The following is a 17,435-nucleotide window of genomic DNA, read 5'->3' on the forward strand; positions in this document are numbered from 1 at the left end:
GTCATTTTCTTTGAACATTTTTCTTTACCAGATGTAAAAAAATTTTAAATAAATTTAGAATATCCAATTATTTTTTCCAATTTAGGGGCAATTTTAGCCTCGCCAATCCCTAACTTGCACATCTTTTTGGGTTGTGGGGGTGAAACCCACGCAGACAGTGACCCAGGGCCGGGATTCGAAATCGGGTCCTCAGCGCCATAGGCAGCAGTGCTAACCACTGTGCCACCGTGCTGCCCATCCAGATGTAACAATATTGAAATTTGGGGGGGGGGGGGGCTGTTTGGGTGACAGTGAAACACCATCCAATTGGGTACATAGAACATACAGTGCAGAAGGAGGCCATTCGGCCCATCGAGTCTGCACCGACCCACTTAAACCCTCACTTCCGCCCCATCCCCGTAACCCAATAACCCCTCCTCACATTTTTGATTTCCGATTGGTGTCGGAAGGCCAGACGTCACGAGGACCGACGTGTTGGCAAAATAATGGCTGGAGTGTTGGGTGGGGGTGGGGGGGGGTCAGATCATGTGATGGACGCTCCCTGAATGTTTAATCAGTTTTCAATCACACTCGCAGAGCTGCAGGGAAGGAGGATGGGACTGACTGGATTGCTCTACGGAGGGCTGGCATGGATTCGATGGGCCAAATGGCCTCATTTCGGGGCTCCGGCGGCTCTATGATGTGCGTAATACTGCACGCCCAGGCGTGGAGGGTGCCCCTGCACTCTGCCAATAGCTCAGGGTACATTCTGGCCGTTATTGTGGTCAGAAAGTAGGCCGTTGTGCCACTCCTTCAGAAGGAAGCCCCAGTTTCAGGGGCTTCCTTTTTCTGTCTGTCATTTACATCAGCAGCTTCCAGCCCCTGAACCGCTCGTGCACAGCGCTCGTTAATCCTGCAAACATTTGCCAAAATTAATCCACACCTTGGAGTGTTCATTATTGCTGTTGCAAGATGCCTCAGACCAACGAACGATTCGTAACAAAAAAAAGGGTAAGGAATAGAAAAAGAAAGCCTTAATTCCTAACAGGCGCGGCGTGCAGTCGAACAACGCATACCTTTCGGCCAAAAACGGTGGCTTCATAAGCTGCAGTTGTACCACATCGCCCCGTCTCAGTGTGGAGCGTTCGCGCCCTGGTACCACATCGCCCCGTCTCAGTGTGGAGCGTTCGCGCCCTGGTACCACATCGCCCCGTCTCAGTGTGGAGCGTTCGCGCCCTGACATCAGCAGGTCGGGGATTCGACCTCCCACTCCGGGGACCCGTGCACGCAATCTAATCTGACAACGACGCTCAATCCTGCTCTGTCGGAGGTGCTGGCTTTTAGATGAAACATTAAAACGAGCCACCTTCCCCCCCCCCCCCCAGTCTTGCCCCCTCAAGCCGGGTGCCAACAATCGCTAGGCCCAATATTTATCCTTCAGCCAAACATCACCAAAACAGGTTACCCAGTCACCGAATTGGCCTGTAGGAGGTTGCGGTGCACACGTTACATGTGGCATTTCTGACTTTACCACAGTAATTATATTTCAGAAGTACCTCGTTGGTTGTAAAGTGCTTTGGGGCATTGAGGGCGTGGACGGCGCTATGTAAACGCAATCCCTATTCATTAGCTTTGCGCTTGCCAGGTAGTCGGATGTTTCTGCCCCGTGTTGGGAAGCAAGAGCCTTGGGAATAGCAAGGCAGCCTTCCCGAGAAGGTGAGATTGTGTTGAAATCAAGGGCGTCCACATGCCCCTGTCAATGGCCCCTTGGGTCAAAAGGCCATTCAATGTTGGGCCGAGTCACAAAAGATTCCCACGTTCAAATCCAGCCCCGCACTGAGTTAGCTGCTCTTGGGTGGGACATTGCTAAGGGCACTGCGGCTGGCAATGCCCCCCCCCCCCAAAGGTCAAATTGCCTCGGTTTTATTTCTACAGAACGTCGGCGGGTGGGAGCAATTATCATCATTCCAATTTTACAAGGAACAGTTTTTGGCCGAGATTGGCTAAGGATTTAGAGGTTTGACAGGGGGGCAGTCAGCAATTATGGATTGAGGTTAAGGTTCACGTTGCGAAGACAATTCTTGCTTTCTTCTCTGCTGACCTTATTTATGATCTGGGTGTGCCCATCGATCGTTAAATTAGCGATTTTACAAATAAACAATCCATCTTTTACACCCGATGTTCTCTACACTGTGCCCATAAACATTCCCAGGACAGGACGGTAGGCACCCAGCTTAAGGGGGGAAGACTGGGGGGGGGGGGGGGGGGGGGGCAGGACGGTAGCATTGTCGATAGCAGAAACGCTTCACAGCTCCAGGGTCCCAGGTTCGATTCTGGCTTGGGTCACTGTCTGTGCGGAGTCTGCACATCCTCCCCGTGTGTGCGTGGGTTTCCTCCGGGTGCTCCGGTTTCCTCCCACAGTCCAAAGATGTGCAGGTTAGGTGGATTGGCCGTGCTAAATTGCCCTTAGTGTTCAAAATTGCCCTTAGTGTTGGGTGGGGTTACTGGGTTATGGTGGTAGGGTGGAGGTGCTGACCTTGGGTAGGGTGCTCTTTCCACGAGCCAGTGCAGACTCGATGGGCCGAATGGCCTCCTTCTGCACTGTAAATTCTATGATAATTGTAATATTAAAATAAAACAGAAACAACATGGAGTTAGATACAGAGTAAAGTTCCCTCTACACTGTCCCCATCAAACACTCCCAGGACAGGTACAGCATGGAGTTAGATACAGAGTAAAGCTCCCTCTACACTATCCCCATCAAACACTCCCAGGACAGGTACAGCACGGGGTTAGATACAGAGTAAAGCTCCCTCTACACTGTCCCCATCAAACACTCCCAGGACAGGTACAGCACGGGGTTAGATACAGAGTAAAGCTCCCTCTACACTGTCCCCATCAAACACTCCCAGGACAGATACAGCACGGGGTTAGATACAGAGTAAAGCTCCCTCCACACTGTCCCCATCAAACACTCCCAGGACAGGTACAGCACAGGGTTAGATACAGAGTAAAGCTCTCTCTACACTGTCCCCATCAAACACTCCCAGGACAGGTACAGCACGGGGTTAGATACAGAGTAAAGCTCCCTCTACACAGTCCCCATCAAACACTCCCAGGACAGGTACAGCACGGGGTTAGATACAGAGTGAAGCTCCCTCTACACTGTCCCCATCAAACACTCCCAGGACAGGTACAGCACGGGGTTAGATACAGAGTAAAGCTCCCTCTACACTGTCCCCATCAAACACTCCCTGGACAGATACAGCATGGAGTTAGATACAGAGTAAAGTTCCCTCTACACTGTCCCCATCAAACACTCCCAGGATAGGTACAGCATGGAGTTAGATACAGAGTAAAGTTCCCTCTACACTGTCCCCATCAAACACTCCCAGGACAGGTACAGCACGGGGTTAGATACAGAATAAAGCTCCCTCTACACTGTTCCCATCAAACACTCCCAGGACAGGTACAGCACGGGGTTAGATACAGAGTGAATCTGGGGGGGGGAAGAGGCCGAGTGGAGGGGGAGAGGCAGGAGAAGGAGCTGGCGGGAAGGGGGTGTGAGAGGGAAGGAGTACATAAGGGAGAGCAAGACTCAGGGACAAATGGGAAACAGAGAGTTAACACATGCTCAATGCTCCTGGAATAATTGCCAATCTGGCGGTGTAGCTGTCTCCACCCCCCCCCCCCCCCCCCCCCCCCCCCCACCACCACCACCCCCCACCACCCTCTCTCGTGTGCCTGATCCCAAACAGGTTGTATAACTGATTGAAGAGGGCTACTCTCTCAGGGTGAGTGTTTGGTCTAAACTGCCCCTCCTCCCCCCCCAACCCCCCACGGACCCTCTTCCCCTTGGCTCCGACCATGGGGCGAACAAGGCAACATCAACCAGGTTGCTACGGTGACACTTCCCTCACACTGAAAAATGTTTCTTCAAACTGGTGACTCACTAATTATGTTGAATCTGCTGACCGCTGGCACTTTGCCCTCCCCCCGGGTGCCAACACTTAATTAGCGAACTCAGAAACTGCCCCCCCACCAACCCAACACTCCTACTGCACCCCCCCCCCCCCCCCCCCCCCCCCCTTAACCAGGGTCCCAAGGTTTTTAATGTAGCAACCTGGTCGGGAACCTGGCAGCTCATCTCGATGGAGACGCCTGTGCTACGGACGGGCTGTATTCCCGGAAAAAGGAACTGGTCTGTCTCCCCCCCCCCCGCCCCTTCCCCCCAAAAAATGTCCACCTATTACAGTAAGTAAGCTGGTCAGTTTTCCGCAGCTTGTTCCGGCCTGGTTTGCAATCCACCCATCCATCCAAAGGGGGCGTTTTGTGTTGTTTGTTTTGTTTTGTTTTTTTTTTTTTGCGTTTCGATTTCCCTTTTTACAAACATTACCGACTGACTGTACATTATACACACAGCAAGGCCAAGTGGACGATGACCGGGTACGAGCCTCAGGACACAGGCCCGAGGTGGACAATGACTGGACGAAGCCCAGGCCACAGGCCTGAGGCGGACGACGAGGTTGGGCGAGGTTCAGGGGCACAGGCCCAGAAGGTCTGCTACAAGTTTTGCTTTGTCTGTCTCTCTCTCTCTCTCTCCTGTCTCTCTCGCTCTCTGCGACTGTCAGTTGTGTGCTGGGGTTGCATAGAGAGGAGGCGGTGGTGGGTTGAGAGCCTCGCGGCCGAGTGACACACCTACCCCATTTCCCCCTCGCCCCCCCCACTAAATCCAACAGCAGTACCACCCCGTGGCGGGTGGCCGGTTGACATGGAAGCGATGACACATGTTGGTGGTCCCTTCAGTTTGTTACGATGCTTCAGGATTCCATCCATTTGTGTTCGGACTCTCTCTCAGATCGAGAGCAAAGGAAATAAGTGCTTTCACTCAATGGGATTTGAGGAGATTGGTTAAAAAGAAAGTTAAAATAAAAAAAAAGGACAAGGTCCATTGTCTCAAGAAGCAAAACAAAAAGAAGAGGGTCAACTTTTGAGCCAGGACGCTAGTTTTAAGAATGTAGTGATTCTCCCTTCCCGCTTTTGCTCAGAACAGGATGCTCAGGATCAATGGTCAGTCTTCTTTACGTTCTAGAGTCTGCGGGGGGTGGATGCCAGTGTTCATGGGGAAGGGAAGGGTGGATAACAGGGCCTCGGCCGTTGTGAAGACGCTTCCCGCTGGCACCTGGGTCAAGCCCGCTGCACCCACCGGGCTGGCAAAGGGCCCCGCCATGTTGAGCCGCTGGACATGGTGGTAAATCATCTCCACCTGGGCCTTGGAGTCAGCCCCGAAGCTGGAGGCGTTGAGGTCCACGAAGTTGATGGCATGGGCAGCAGCGGGCAGCAGGTTGCCCTGCATGGCTAAGGTGACGTCGGCCGGGGCGTAGCGGATGGTGCTGGTGGTGTAGAGGCTCTGCGGGCCGCTGGCAATGCTGGAGGGGTTGGTGCCGCCCATGGGATGGACCAGCGGCAGCACCATGTTTCCCGCGTGCAGCCGCTGAACCATCTCCAGCTCGCTGCTGTACACCACCGGCGCCGAGTGGGCCTTGTCCTCGCGGGGGGAGCCCGAGAGCGGGGGCGACAGGGCGTCCGAGGAGCCCCCCAGGACGGCCCGGGGGGAGGCGCTGAAGGGGGTCTTCTGCCCGCTGCTGGCATCGGCACCCGGGGGGGTCAGGACGGAGTCGGGGATGGCGACGTGGAGGGCGGCGCCCGTCTGCGTGGGGTGGAAGGGCTCTGAGGTAGAGGCCTTTGCCAGGCGGTAAGGCAGCTCGCTCCTCATGACCTCTCGGTTTGGCGGGTAGTTCCAGATGGTGCTGTTGTTGTCAAAGTTGATGGGCTGAATTACCTCAGTCTTTATCTTAAGGGGGGAGATGCGGTCGGAGACGGGATTGGACGGGGCCCGCCCTCCTCCGCTGCCAAAGTCAGATGCACTGGGACTGGGGGAGTTTGAGGCCTTGGCTCGCAAGGCCGAGCCGTCTCGGGGTCTCTTCTTCCTCTTCAGGTACTGATGTTTGCTGGGCAGTCCGCCGGCGCTCTCGTCCTCGGAGCTGTCCGTGTCGCCTCCGCTGGGGGTGGAGCCTCGCAGCTCGCGAGCTGGCCGGCCCTCGCCGTGACCTTCGACCTTCATGCGCTTGACCTTTGACAGGACGAAGCTCTTCCGGTTGGCACCCGGCCCCTCGCTGTCCGAGTCGTCGGGGAGGCTGGAGTCACTGTCGTCCTTGGCGGAAGTCATCTCCTCCTCTGACTGACTAGCGGATCGCTTCCAGTCCACTGAGCGCGACCCCGTAACCTTAGCATAACTGCTCCTCTTCCCCGCATCTTTTGGATTGTCTCTTTCTGCAGCATAAAGGGAGGACACAGAGAAAGCAGATGGATCAATCTGGGAGTCACACCAACCCGGCAAAAACAACACACGCGAGCTAAGGTGGAATGTTTTGCACAGAAGCAGGCCATTCGGCCCAGCTGCTCTGTGCTCGTATTTAGGAACCACACTAGCCTCTGTCAGTCTCAGCCAATCAGATTAATCCTTTTTAGTCCCTTCCTCCCTCGTGTTTAACTAGCTTATTCACCTCAACCGCTCCATGTGGGAGCGAGTTCCGCACTCACATCACTCTATCTGAATTCCCTGTTAAGCGACCATCTTAATTTTAATTGTGGGCATCGCTGGGCTGGGCTGGGCCCAGCATTTGTTGCCCATCCCTAATTGTCCTCGAACTGAGTGTCTCGCTCGGACATTTCAGAGGGGGGGGGGACAGTTAAGAGTCAACCACATCGCTGTGGGGGGTCTGGAGTCACGTGTAGGCCAGAGCGGGTAAGGACGGCAGATTTCCTTCCCTAAAGGGGACATTAGTGAACCAGATGGGCTTTTAGGTCAATCGATGATTGACGTCACTAAGACCAGCTTTCAATTCCAGATTTTATTAATTCCACACGGGCAGTGACCCAGGGCCGGGATCGAACCCGGATCCTCGGCACAGTGAGGCAGCAGTGCTAACCACTGCGCCACCGCGCAAGGGAATACATTTAAAGTGACGGTTAGATATGGGGGGGGAGGGGCAGCACGGTGGCCTAGTGGTTAGCACAACCGCCTCACGGCGCTGAGGTCCCAGGTTCGATCCCGGCTCTGGGTCACTGTCCGTGTGGAGTTTGCACATTCTCCCCCGTGTCTGCGTGGGTTTCACCCCCCACAACCCAAAGATGTGCAGAGTAGGTGGATTGGCCAGGCTAAATTGCCCCTTAATTGGAAAAAATAATTGGGTACTCTAAATTTTAAAAAAAAGATATGGGGGGGGGGGGGGGGGGGGGGGGGGGGGTTGAGGGGAATTTTTTTCATGCATGCAGAAGGTCTGGGGCCCACCAGGTGAAAGAGCGGGAGGTGAAAGAGTGGGTTTCCTCCGGGTGCTCCGGCTTCCTCTCACAGTCTAAAGATGTGCAGGTTAGGTGGATTGGCCATGCTAAATTGCCCCTTAGTGTCCAAGCGATGTTGTAGGTTAGGTGGGATTACAGGGATAGGGCAGGGGAGTGGGCTAGGAAGAATGCTCTTTAAGAGGGCTGGTGCAGACTAGATGGGCCGGATGGCCTCCTTCCGCACTGCAGGGATTCTATGGTTAAACCTTTATTGCATTAAAAACAAAGCTTCGATATGCAGTTGAAGTGCCACATTTTACATTCCCAAGAGCTGGAAGTGAGATTAGGCTGGGGTCACCCTGCCTCAGACAGCATAGACACAATGACCTACATGCCCTCTACCTGAGCCGCAAATCTGTGTGTCCGCGTCATTGCCCACCTCTAAGTGTAACATAAGTAGGAATTGTGTCTACTGGATTTGCATTCACCCTCCATAATTTGGAGATCATCCAGATCTGCCCACATCCCATCTCACACCAAGACTCGCTCACCCCTGAGCTCACTGACCTACATTGGTCCAGCCATATCTGCACTTCAAGGTTCTCGTTTTTTAAATAAATTTGAAATACCCAATTCATTTCCCCCCCCCCCAATTACGGGGCAATTTAGCGCGGCCAATCCACCTCGCCCTGCACATCTTTGGATTGTGGGGGCGAAACCCACGCAGACACGGAGAGAATAGAACATAGAACAGTACAGCACAGAACAGGCCCTTCGGCCCTCGATGTTGTGCCGAGCAATGATCACCCTACTCAAACCCACGTATCCGCCCTATACCCGTAACCCAACAACCCCCCCCCCCCCCCTTCCCCTTCCCCTTCCCCTTAACCTTACTTTTTAGGACACTACGGGCAATTTATCACGGCCAATCCACCTAACCAGCACATCTTTGGACTGTGGGAGGAAACCGGAGCACCCGGAGGAAACCCACGCACACACGGGGAGGACGTGCAGACTCCACACAGACAGTGACCCAGCCGGGAACCGAACCTGGGACCCTGGAGCTGTGAAGCATTTATGCTAACCACCATGCTACCGTGTTGCCGAAAATGTGAGGACTGAGAGATTGTTTCACCCTGGCTGGGGTGGGGGGGGGGGGGGGGGACGGACGGTTTCAAGCCAGCCGTTTTGGATTGAGATGAGGCGGAATCTCTTCCCTCCAAAGAATATTTGGAATTCTCCACCCCATTGGATTGTGGATGCTCCATCGTTGAATATATTTCAGGCTGCGGGAGAGCCCACAGGGAATTTTTCCCCATCCCCTAACGTCCCTCAGACTGAGTTAGGCCACTTCAAGGGTCGCCCACGTTACCGTGGAGTCTGGAGTCACGTGTAGGCCAGACCAGGTAAGGGCGGCAGATTTCCTTCCCTGAAGTGGCATTAGTGAACCAGATGGGTTTTTAGGACAATTGACAATGGCCACCGTTAAAGACTTTTGGGCAGCACGGTGGCGCAGTGGTTAGCACTGCAGCCTCACGGCGCCGAGGTCCCAGGTTCGAATCCCGGCTCTGGGTCGCTGTCTGTGTGGAGTTTGCACATTCTCCCCGTGTTTGCGTGTGTTTCACCCCCACAACCCAAAGATGTGCAGGTTAGGTGGATTGGCCACGCTAAATTGCCCCTTAATTGGAAAAAAATTTAATTGGGTACTCTAAATTTTTCCAAAAAAAAAAGACTTTTTAATTCCTGATTTTTATTGAATTTAAATTTCCCCATCTGCTGTGGTGGGATTCGAACCCAGACCATTATCCCGGGTCTCTGGATTATTAGTTCAGTGGCAAGGCCACTACGCCACCGCCTAGAGTTGAAACCAAGTTGATCAGTCATGGTGAAGTAGGCTCGATGGCCAAAGCGGTCTACACTCCTATTTCTTACATTCGTTGGTACCTTTTTCTTTAATAAATTTAGAATTATTTTTTTTTCAATTAACAGGTAATTTAGCGTGGCCAATCCACCTACCCTGCACATCTTTGGGTTGTGGGGGGCGAAATCCACGCAGACACGGGGAGAATGTGCAAACTCCACACGGACAGTGACCCAGGGCCGGGATTCGAACCCAGGTCCTCAGCGCCGTGGGCAGCAATGCTAACCACTGTGCCACCGTGCCGCCCCTCATTTGACTTTTTTAATTTTTCCATCATTCTGGGGAGCGTCCAATGCATGCACTCACTCCAAGGCCACTATATCCTTCCTGTGATACGGTGCCCGGAGTTGGACGCGATGCCCCAGATGAGGACTGGTCTAAGCTGTGCAGAGTTAGAACGTAACTCCCACCAACTTTGCTGTGACTCACTCATTACCGAGTTTGACCATTGTTGAAGCAACAGAACAGGCGATTGTACAGCTCCAGGGAATCTTTACCTAAGTGTTCCCGGGAATCAGACTCCGAATCTGACAACTCCATCCGCTTGGAGGTTTTGATGGCCGACAACGGGAGTTGGGAAATGTCCATCGGAATATCTCGGTGCTCCGCCTTGCTGTGAATGGATTCAAAAGAAATAAAATGATGACGTGTATTCACTGCAGCGACCGACGGGGAAGAAGACGCCGTATAAACATTCTGCCCGCGAGGTTGACGGAAGCGAGGGTGCTAACTACTGTGCTGCCATGACGCCCTATGAAGTTACTGTGAAAATCCCCTAGTCGCCACACTCCGGCGCCTGTTCGGGTACACTGAGGGAGAATCCAGAATGTCCAATTCATCTAACAAGCACCTCTTTCGGGACTTCTGGGAGGAAACCGGAGCACCCGGAGGAAACCCACGCAGACGCGGGGAGAATGTGCAAACTCCACACGGACAGTGGCCCAAAGCCGGGATTCGTGCAGACGCACAGACAGTGGCCCAAGCCGGGAATCGAAGCCGGGTCCCTGGCGCTGTGAAGCAACAGTGCTAACCACTGTGTCACCGTGACGCCCGGGACAGTGGGTCAGGTGGATGGAGTTTAGGTACAGATCAGCCATGATCTCATGAACTGGCGAACTTACTGGAAGAACGGAAAGAGTTTCAAGCTCCAAACCAATGAGGGAAAAGAGCTTGTCACGGCGGTCAGGGAGCAATGATGGACGTGGGGCGGCGCGGTGGCGCAGTGGGTTAGCACTGTTGCCTCACGGCGCCGAGGACCCGGGTTCGATCCCGGCTCTGGGTCACTGTCCGTGTGGAGTTTGTACATTCTCCCCGTGTCTGTGTGGGTTTCACCCCCACAACCCAAAGATGTGCAGGGTAGGTGGATTGGCCATGCTAAATTGCCCCTTAATTGGAAAAAAAAAGAATTGCATACTCTAAATTTAAAAATAAATAAAAGATGGACGTGAATGGTGACTCGGAGCCGTATACAACGAGCCGGGGAGGGTTGCGAGGGGGGTTAGGGGACCTGAAGACTGGCGCCACCGATGGTGGGAGGACAGGCATTGCAGCGGTGCCAATAGTTAGTGGCAGGAGGCATTGTCGGAAACCTGTCTTTGGGCCAATGTTTATCAGACAAAAAAAAAAAATGGGTCGCCAAATCGGGATGGCAGAACGGGTGGTGCCAGGAAAGGTTGGGAGAAAACCGGCAGAGGAAAAAAAAACCCACCAGAGACCAGGAGGAACGCAGGGTTCCTTCGCAGCGGTCTGTGTCAACAAGCTATGAACTGAGTGTAATGAGGAAATGTGGTTCCTTCTGTTGGGCTGCATGTTAATTAGGCCCTGTAATTAATGCTTGCAATTAAACTATAATCACAGCAACTAATGGTTTTATGTTAAATTAGTCACAGCTAATTATTTGCAGTGTAGAGATTACTAAATATTACCACAGCAATGACATTCTTTTCCCGACTGCTGAAGAACAGGCTAAAAATGAAGAGCTCGTGGTAATTTTTCTAGATTTATTTCTTTAAGAGGTGTTAAGATGTGGGGAACAGTGTAATTAAGCTTCGCAAGGTTCGATTGGAGAGGCAAGGCTGTTTCTGGTTTGCACTGTACCATTTCACACAGTCACAGACAGGGTTATTTAAAATAAGACGGGCGGGCGGAACGCTGGCGCAGTGGGTTAGCCCTGCTGCCCCAGGGCGCCGAGGTCCCAGGTTCGATCCGGGCTCTGGGTCACTGTCCGTGTGGAGCTTGCACATTCTCCCCGTGTCTGCGTGGGTTTCTTCCCCACAACCCAAAGATGTGCAGGGTGGGTGGATTGACCACGCTAAATTGCCCCTTAATTGGAAAAAATGAATTGGGTACTCTAAATTTAAAAAAAATATATATAGACGCATCCCCCCCCCCCCCCCCCCCAATGACGTTGACCCCCCCCCCGCCGTGGCGCCCGTTTGGTCCTTGACCAACTCATGCGAGCAGCTCGAGTAGGAATCAATCCCTCAATGTCCGCCCCACTTAAATTTGGAAGAGACTCGATGGGGAAGATGCCGAGAGTTTCAGTGGGGGGGGGGTAGACTCTCCAGCCGGCAGGAAGACCCACCAGCAGGGTCTTCCGCTCCCACCAAAGTCGACCCCGCCACGAGCGAGGAATGCGAATCGCCGTCTACTTCGGCAGAGGGTGGGGGAACCCGGTGGGGGGGGGGGGGAGGGGCTGGAGAATTTGGAGAATTCCCTCGGCCACTGTTTTTCGCTGGTCAGGGAATCGAAGACACGGTGTCACCACCTCAGGATAAGGGGGCCGACCCATCATTCCGGACGGAGACGGAGGAGAAATAATAAAAATGAAAATCGCTTATTGTCACAAGTCGGCTTCAAATGAAGTTACTGTGAAAAGCCCCTAGTCGCCACGTTCCGGCGCCTGTTCGGGGAGGCTGGTACGGGAATTGAACCCGCGCTGCTGGCCTTGTTCTGCATTACAAACCAGCTGTTTAGCCCACTGTGCTAAACCAGACCCGATATTGAGGGTCGCCAGAGGGTCTCAGTTTAACGGCTCGCCCTCCGACAGTGCCCCTCACAGTGGTTAGCACTGCTGCCTCGCAGCGCCAGGGACCCGGGTTCGATTCCGGCCTCGGGTGACTGTGCGGAGTCTGCACGTTCTCCCCGTGTCTGCGTGGGTTTCCTCCGCAGTCCAAAGATGTGCAGGTTAGGTGGATTGGTCACGCAATTTTGCCCCTTAGTGTCCAAAAATAGAATAGAAAAATCCGAAGGCCCCACAGTGCAGAAGGAGGCCATTCGGCCCATTGAGTCTGCCCGGACCCTCTGAAAGAGCGCCCCATCTAGGGCCACCTAACCTGCACATCTTGTGACACTAAGGGGCAATTTTATCATGTGCCGGTTTGTTTGGGGTTACGGGGATAGGGCGGGGGAGTGGGCATGGATAGGGTGTTAATGGTAGGGTCGGCGCAATCTCACTGGGCCTCCTGCTGCACTGTAGGGATTCTAAGCCACCTCGAACAGTGCTGCAGCCCCTCGCTTCAAGGTTAACCCGGGTGGTCTGCTCCAACCTTGAAGGAAGAGCCAGGAACCACGACTGGAAAGGGGGGATGTGGAGAGGATGTTTCCTCTTGTGGGTGAATCTAGAACGGGGGTGGGGGGGGGACCGTTTAAAAATGAGGACTCGCTCATTTAAAATGGCGACGAGGAGGAATCTCGTCTCTCAGAGGGCCCACGTCTCTAAACTCTCTTCCTCAAAAGGCAGTGGGAGCAGAGTATTATTGGTCAACAAGGGAGGTGGGGGGGGGGGGGGGGGTGAAAGGTTATTGGAGGTTACTATCAGGTCAGCCGGATCAAGGGCAGCGCGGTGGCACAGTGATTAGCATTGCTGCCTACGGCGCTGAGGACCCAGGTTCGAATCCCGGCCCTGGGTCACTGTCCGCGTGGAGTTTGCACATTCTCCCCGTGTCTGCGTGGGTTTCGCCCCCACAACCCAAAGATGTGCAGGTTAGGTGGATTGGCCACGTTAAATTGCCCCTTAATTGGGAAAAAAAATTGGGTACTCTAAATTTATAAAAAAAAAGGTCAGCCGGATCACGGACGGTAGAGAATGTGCTGTCAGACGCTCGCTCTCTTCCCTGGGGTTGAGAGAAGGAGACCTGGGCCATTTCTGGATTGGGGCAGAGAGGCATCACTTTGAGAGGTAAAGTGTATTCATTCCCTGGACCAGGTTTAGACATAGAATGTACAGTGCAGAAGGAGGCCATTCGGCCCATCGAGTCTGTACCGGCTCTTGCAAAGAGCATCCTACCCAAGGTTAACACCTCCACCCTATCCCCATAACCCAGTAACCCCACCCAACACTAAGGGCAATTTTGGACACTAAGGGCAATTTATCATGGCCAATCCGCCTAACCTGCACATCTTTGGACTGTGGGAGGAAACCGGAGCACCCGGAGGAAACCCACGCACACACGGGGAGGATGTGCAGACTCCGCACAGACAGTGACCCAAGCCGGAATCGAACCTGGGACCCTGGAGCTGTGAAGCGATTGTGCTATCCACAATGCTACCGTGCTGCCCATCATTGGGAGTAGATTCGGGGGAAATCGTATCCCTCCTGTCCTTTGGGAGTGTTGCAGAGGTGGGGGAAAATGGGGATGGGTAGGCAGTGTCCAAGTATGATGCCCCAGTCACCGCTCAGACTTGCATTTATATAGCGCCTCAGGGCGTCCCAAAGCCAACACAGTGCTTTTAAAGTGGTTTGTGCTCGCTGACACTGCAACAACAGGGGCCGGACTCGCCTCGCAGTGCCCAACATCACTGCCAACCGCCTGCATCAAAGATGGCGCACATCAAACTCAGCCCCCCCAAAAGAAAACGGCGCGCATCACCTACCCTGCCGATCGCTGCCCCACTCACCATCATCTCAGTCACCACTCTGCCCATGGTCGCGGCTCCCTAAACCTCGCTGTGCCCCCCCCCCTTCCTCGCCCCTTCCTCGCCCCCCCCCCCCCCCCCCCCAGCCGATCGCTGCCCCACTCCCAACCCTCTTTGGCCACCTCCACTTGCTCTCCCGCTCTGCCTACTCTCCCCAGCCCCTCTTGCCCACCTCCTGCCACCCCGTGTCCCAAACCTCTGTCACGAGGGGACAAGAGCCAGGGCTGAGAGGGAGGGTGTCAAGGGGCATGGGGGGGGGGGCAAGTGGGTTCAATGGACAATTGGCGCGTGGCAATGATCTCAGCGGGCATGGAGGGGATACTGAAGACCACGACCCAGCTCAGTGTCCGGGAATACTGTGACATCAGGGGGGGGGGGGGGGGGAGGAATGTGAGAAACGCCATTTGCGCACAGAAAGATCCCATAGGCTTCTTCGAATGCTCTTCTCCCGGGATGCCGATGGGGGAGCCTTGGGAGACTGGCCCTGCCCAGAGTGTGTTACGCTGGCACCGGGAGTGGGTGACCAGCTACCCCTCACCTCAGCACGTGGTTCACCCAGATGATGTTCTTCTCATTTCCATTCTTCACGTTGATGGAGATGGTGGCGCTCGACTGCACCCACATGTAGCCTCCATTCTTCTGCAGCCAGCGATAATAATTGGTGACCACCTGACCCTTGTTTAACACTGCAGCAGAGGGAGAAAATAGAGGGATAGTTAATGGAAGACAGCGAGCTGCGGGTGGAGGGGAGGCTGGGCAACAATGGAAAATCCACCCAAGTGTGCGAAAGAGCTGAATTCATCTGTAGACATACAGTACCACAGGGTGCTGGGGGGAGAGGGGTTACTGAGTGACAGTGTGAGGGAGCTGGATTAACATCAGTACAGATACAGTCAGCAACGCAGGGTGCTGGGGGAGAGGGGTTACTGAGTGACAGTGTGAGGGAGCTGGATTAACATCAGTACGAGATACAGTCAGTAACACAGGGTGCTGGCGGGAGAGGGGTTACTGAGTGACAGTGTGAGGGAGCTGGATTAACATCAGTAGAGATACAGTCAGTAACACAGGGTGCTGGGGGAGAGGGGTTACTGAGTGACAGTGTGAGGGAGCTGGATTAACATCAGTAGAGATACAGTCAGTAACACAGGGTTCTGGGGGGAAGAGGGGTTACTGAGTGACAGTGTGAGGGAGCTGGATTAACATCAGTAGAGATACAGTCAGTAACCCAGGCTGCTGGAGGAGAGGGGTTACTGAGTGACAGTGTGAGGGAGCTGGATTAACATCAATACAGATACAGTCAGTAACACAGGGTGCTGGGGGGGAGAGGGGTTACTGAGTGACAGTGTGAGGGAGCTGGATTAACATCAGTAGAGATACAGTCAGTAACACAGGGTGCTGGGGGAGAGGGGTTACTGAGTGACAGTGTGAGGGAGCTGGATTAACATCAGTACAGATACAGTCAGTAACGCAGGGTGCTGGGGGAGAGGGGTTACTGAGTGACAGCGTGAGGGAGCTGGATTAACATCAGTAGAGATACAGTCAGTAACACAGGGTGCTGGGGGGTTACTGAGTGAGGGAGCTGGATTAACATCAGTAGAGATACAGTCAGTAACACAGGGTTCTGGGGGGAGAGGGGTTACTGAGTGACAGTGTGAGGGAGCTGGATTAACATCAGTACAGATACAGTCAGTAACGCAGGGTGCTGGGGGAGAGGGGTTACTGAGTGACAGTGTGAGGGAGCTGGATTAACATCAGTAGAGATACAGTCAGTAACACAGGGTGCTGGGGGAGAGGGGTTACTGAGTAACAGTGTGAGGGAGCTGGATTAACATCAGTACAGATACAGTCAGTAACGCAGGGTGCTGGGGGAGAGGGGTTACTGAGTGTCAGTGTGAGGGAGCTGGATTAACATCAGTAGAGATACAGTCAGTAACACAGGGTGCTGGGGGGTTACTGAGTGAGGGAGCTGGATTAACATCAGTAGAGATACAGTCAGTAACACAGGGAGCTGGGGGAGAGGGGTTACTGAGTGACAGTGTGAGGGAGCTGGATTAACATCAGTACAGATACAGTCAGTAACGCAGGGTGCTGGGGGAGAGGGGTTACTGAGTGACAGTGTGAGGGAGCTGGATTAACATCAGTAGAGATACAGTCAGTAACACAGGGTGCTGGGGGAGAGGGGTTACTGAGTAACAGTGTGAGGGAGCTGGATTAACATCAGTACAGATACAGTCAGTAACGCAGGGTGCTGGGGGAGAGGGGTTACTGAGTGTCAGTGTGAGGGAGCTGGATTAACATCAGTAGAGATACAGTCAGTAACACAGGGTGCTGGGGGGTTACTGAGTGAGGGAGCTGGATTAACATCAGTAGAGATACAGTCAGTAACACAGGGAGCTGGGGGAGAGGGGTTACTGAGTGACAGTGTGAGGGAGCTGGATTAACATCAGTACAGATACAGTCAGTAACGCAGGGTGCTGGGGGGAGAGGGGTTACTGAGTGACAGTGTGAGGGAGCTGGATTAACATCAGTAGAGATACAGTCAGTAACACAGGGTGCTGGGGGAGAGGGGTTGCAGAGTGACAGTGTGAGGGAGCTGGATTAACATCAGTAGAGATACAGTCAGTAACACAGGGTGCTGGGGGGTTACTGAGTGAGGGAGCTGGAAAAAAACTGTTCCCTTCTTTACAATTTCCTTTGATCAATTTCTCTCCTTTTTTGTTCTGATTGAATTACCTTCAATTCTGATTTGCATTCCCTATCTGAATGTTCACACTCTCCCTTTCAAACACACACAGCCTCTGATTCCCTCCCTCCCTATTTCAATTGGCAGTTCGTTCAGACTCTCCCTCTTGGCTTCCGCAACGTGCTGGGATTTGGTGATTGATGGGCTGAACTGTGACAGCGCAGAAATAAAAATCTTTAAATTCAATTCACAAGCGTTCGGTTTTAGTATCACAGCAGCAAAACGGATTTAAGCCTTGAATTCTGCAGTGGTTCCCCATTTCAGTGAGTGCTATTGATTGTAGTTGAGATAAATAGTGACAGATATATCTTTAATCCTTATGGGAGCTTAAACGCGATGAACACTCGACTTTAAAACGTGCGTTGCTCCTGGCAAAGTTTCCACACGAGGGTCAACAATCACATCTCTAAATAATAGCCTGCTAATTCCCTCACCACGCCGGGGTTTCGTTGCCTCGTTGCCAGCCTTGTACTCTCTGCTAACTTAACTAATTAGAATCAGTGTGTGTGAACTACTGAATTTCTGCAGTGT

At 53.4% G+C, this 17,435-nt stretch overlaps 1 protein-coding gene across 4 annotated transcripts in view; it reads right to left on the reverse strand.

The window, feature by feature from the left end:
* Positions 1 to 4,096: 4,096 nt before the first annotated feature.
* The window catches only part of npas1 (neuronal PAS domain protein 1), a 402,370-nt gene continuing 389,031 nt past the window's right edge, over positions 4,097 to 17,435 (reverse strand). For all 4 annotated transcript variants that reach the window (XM_038786009.1, XM_038786006.1, XM_038786007.1 and 1 more), the window contains 3 exons: positions 14,700 to 14,847; positions 9,742 to 9,857; positions 4,097 to 6,312 (listed from right to left, as the gene is read on the reverse strand). In XM_038786009.1, the coding sequence (XP_038641937.1) occupies positions 5,051 to 6,312; positions 9,742 to 9,857; positions 14,700 to 14,847 (1,526 nt within the window). In that variant the 3' untranslated portion in view covers positions 4,097 to 5,050. The remainder of the gene's footprint in view (positions 6,313 to 9,741; positions 9,858 to 14,699; positions 14,848 to 17,435) is intronic.

Source organism: Scyliorhinus canicula, chromosome 27 (assembly GCF_902713615.1).
Source record: "Scyliorhinus canicula chromosome 27, sScyCan1.1, whole genome shotgun sequence".
NCBI classification, from domain to species: Eukaryota; Metazoa; Chordata; class Chondrichthyes; order Carcharhiniformes; family Scyliorhinidae; genus Scyliorhinus; species Scyliorhinus canicula.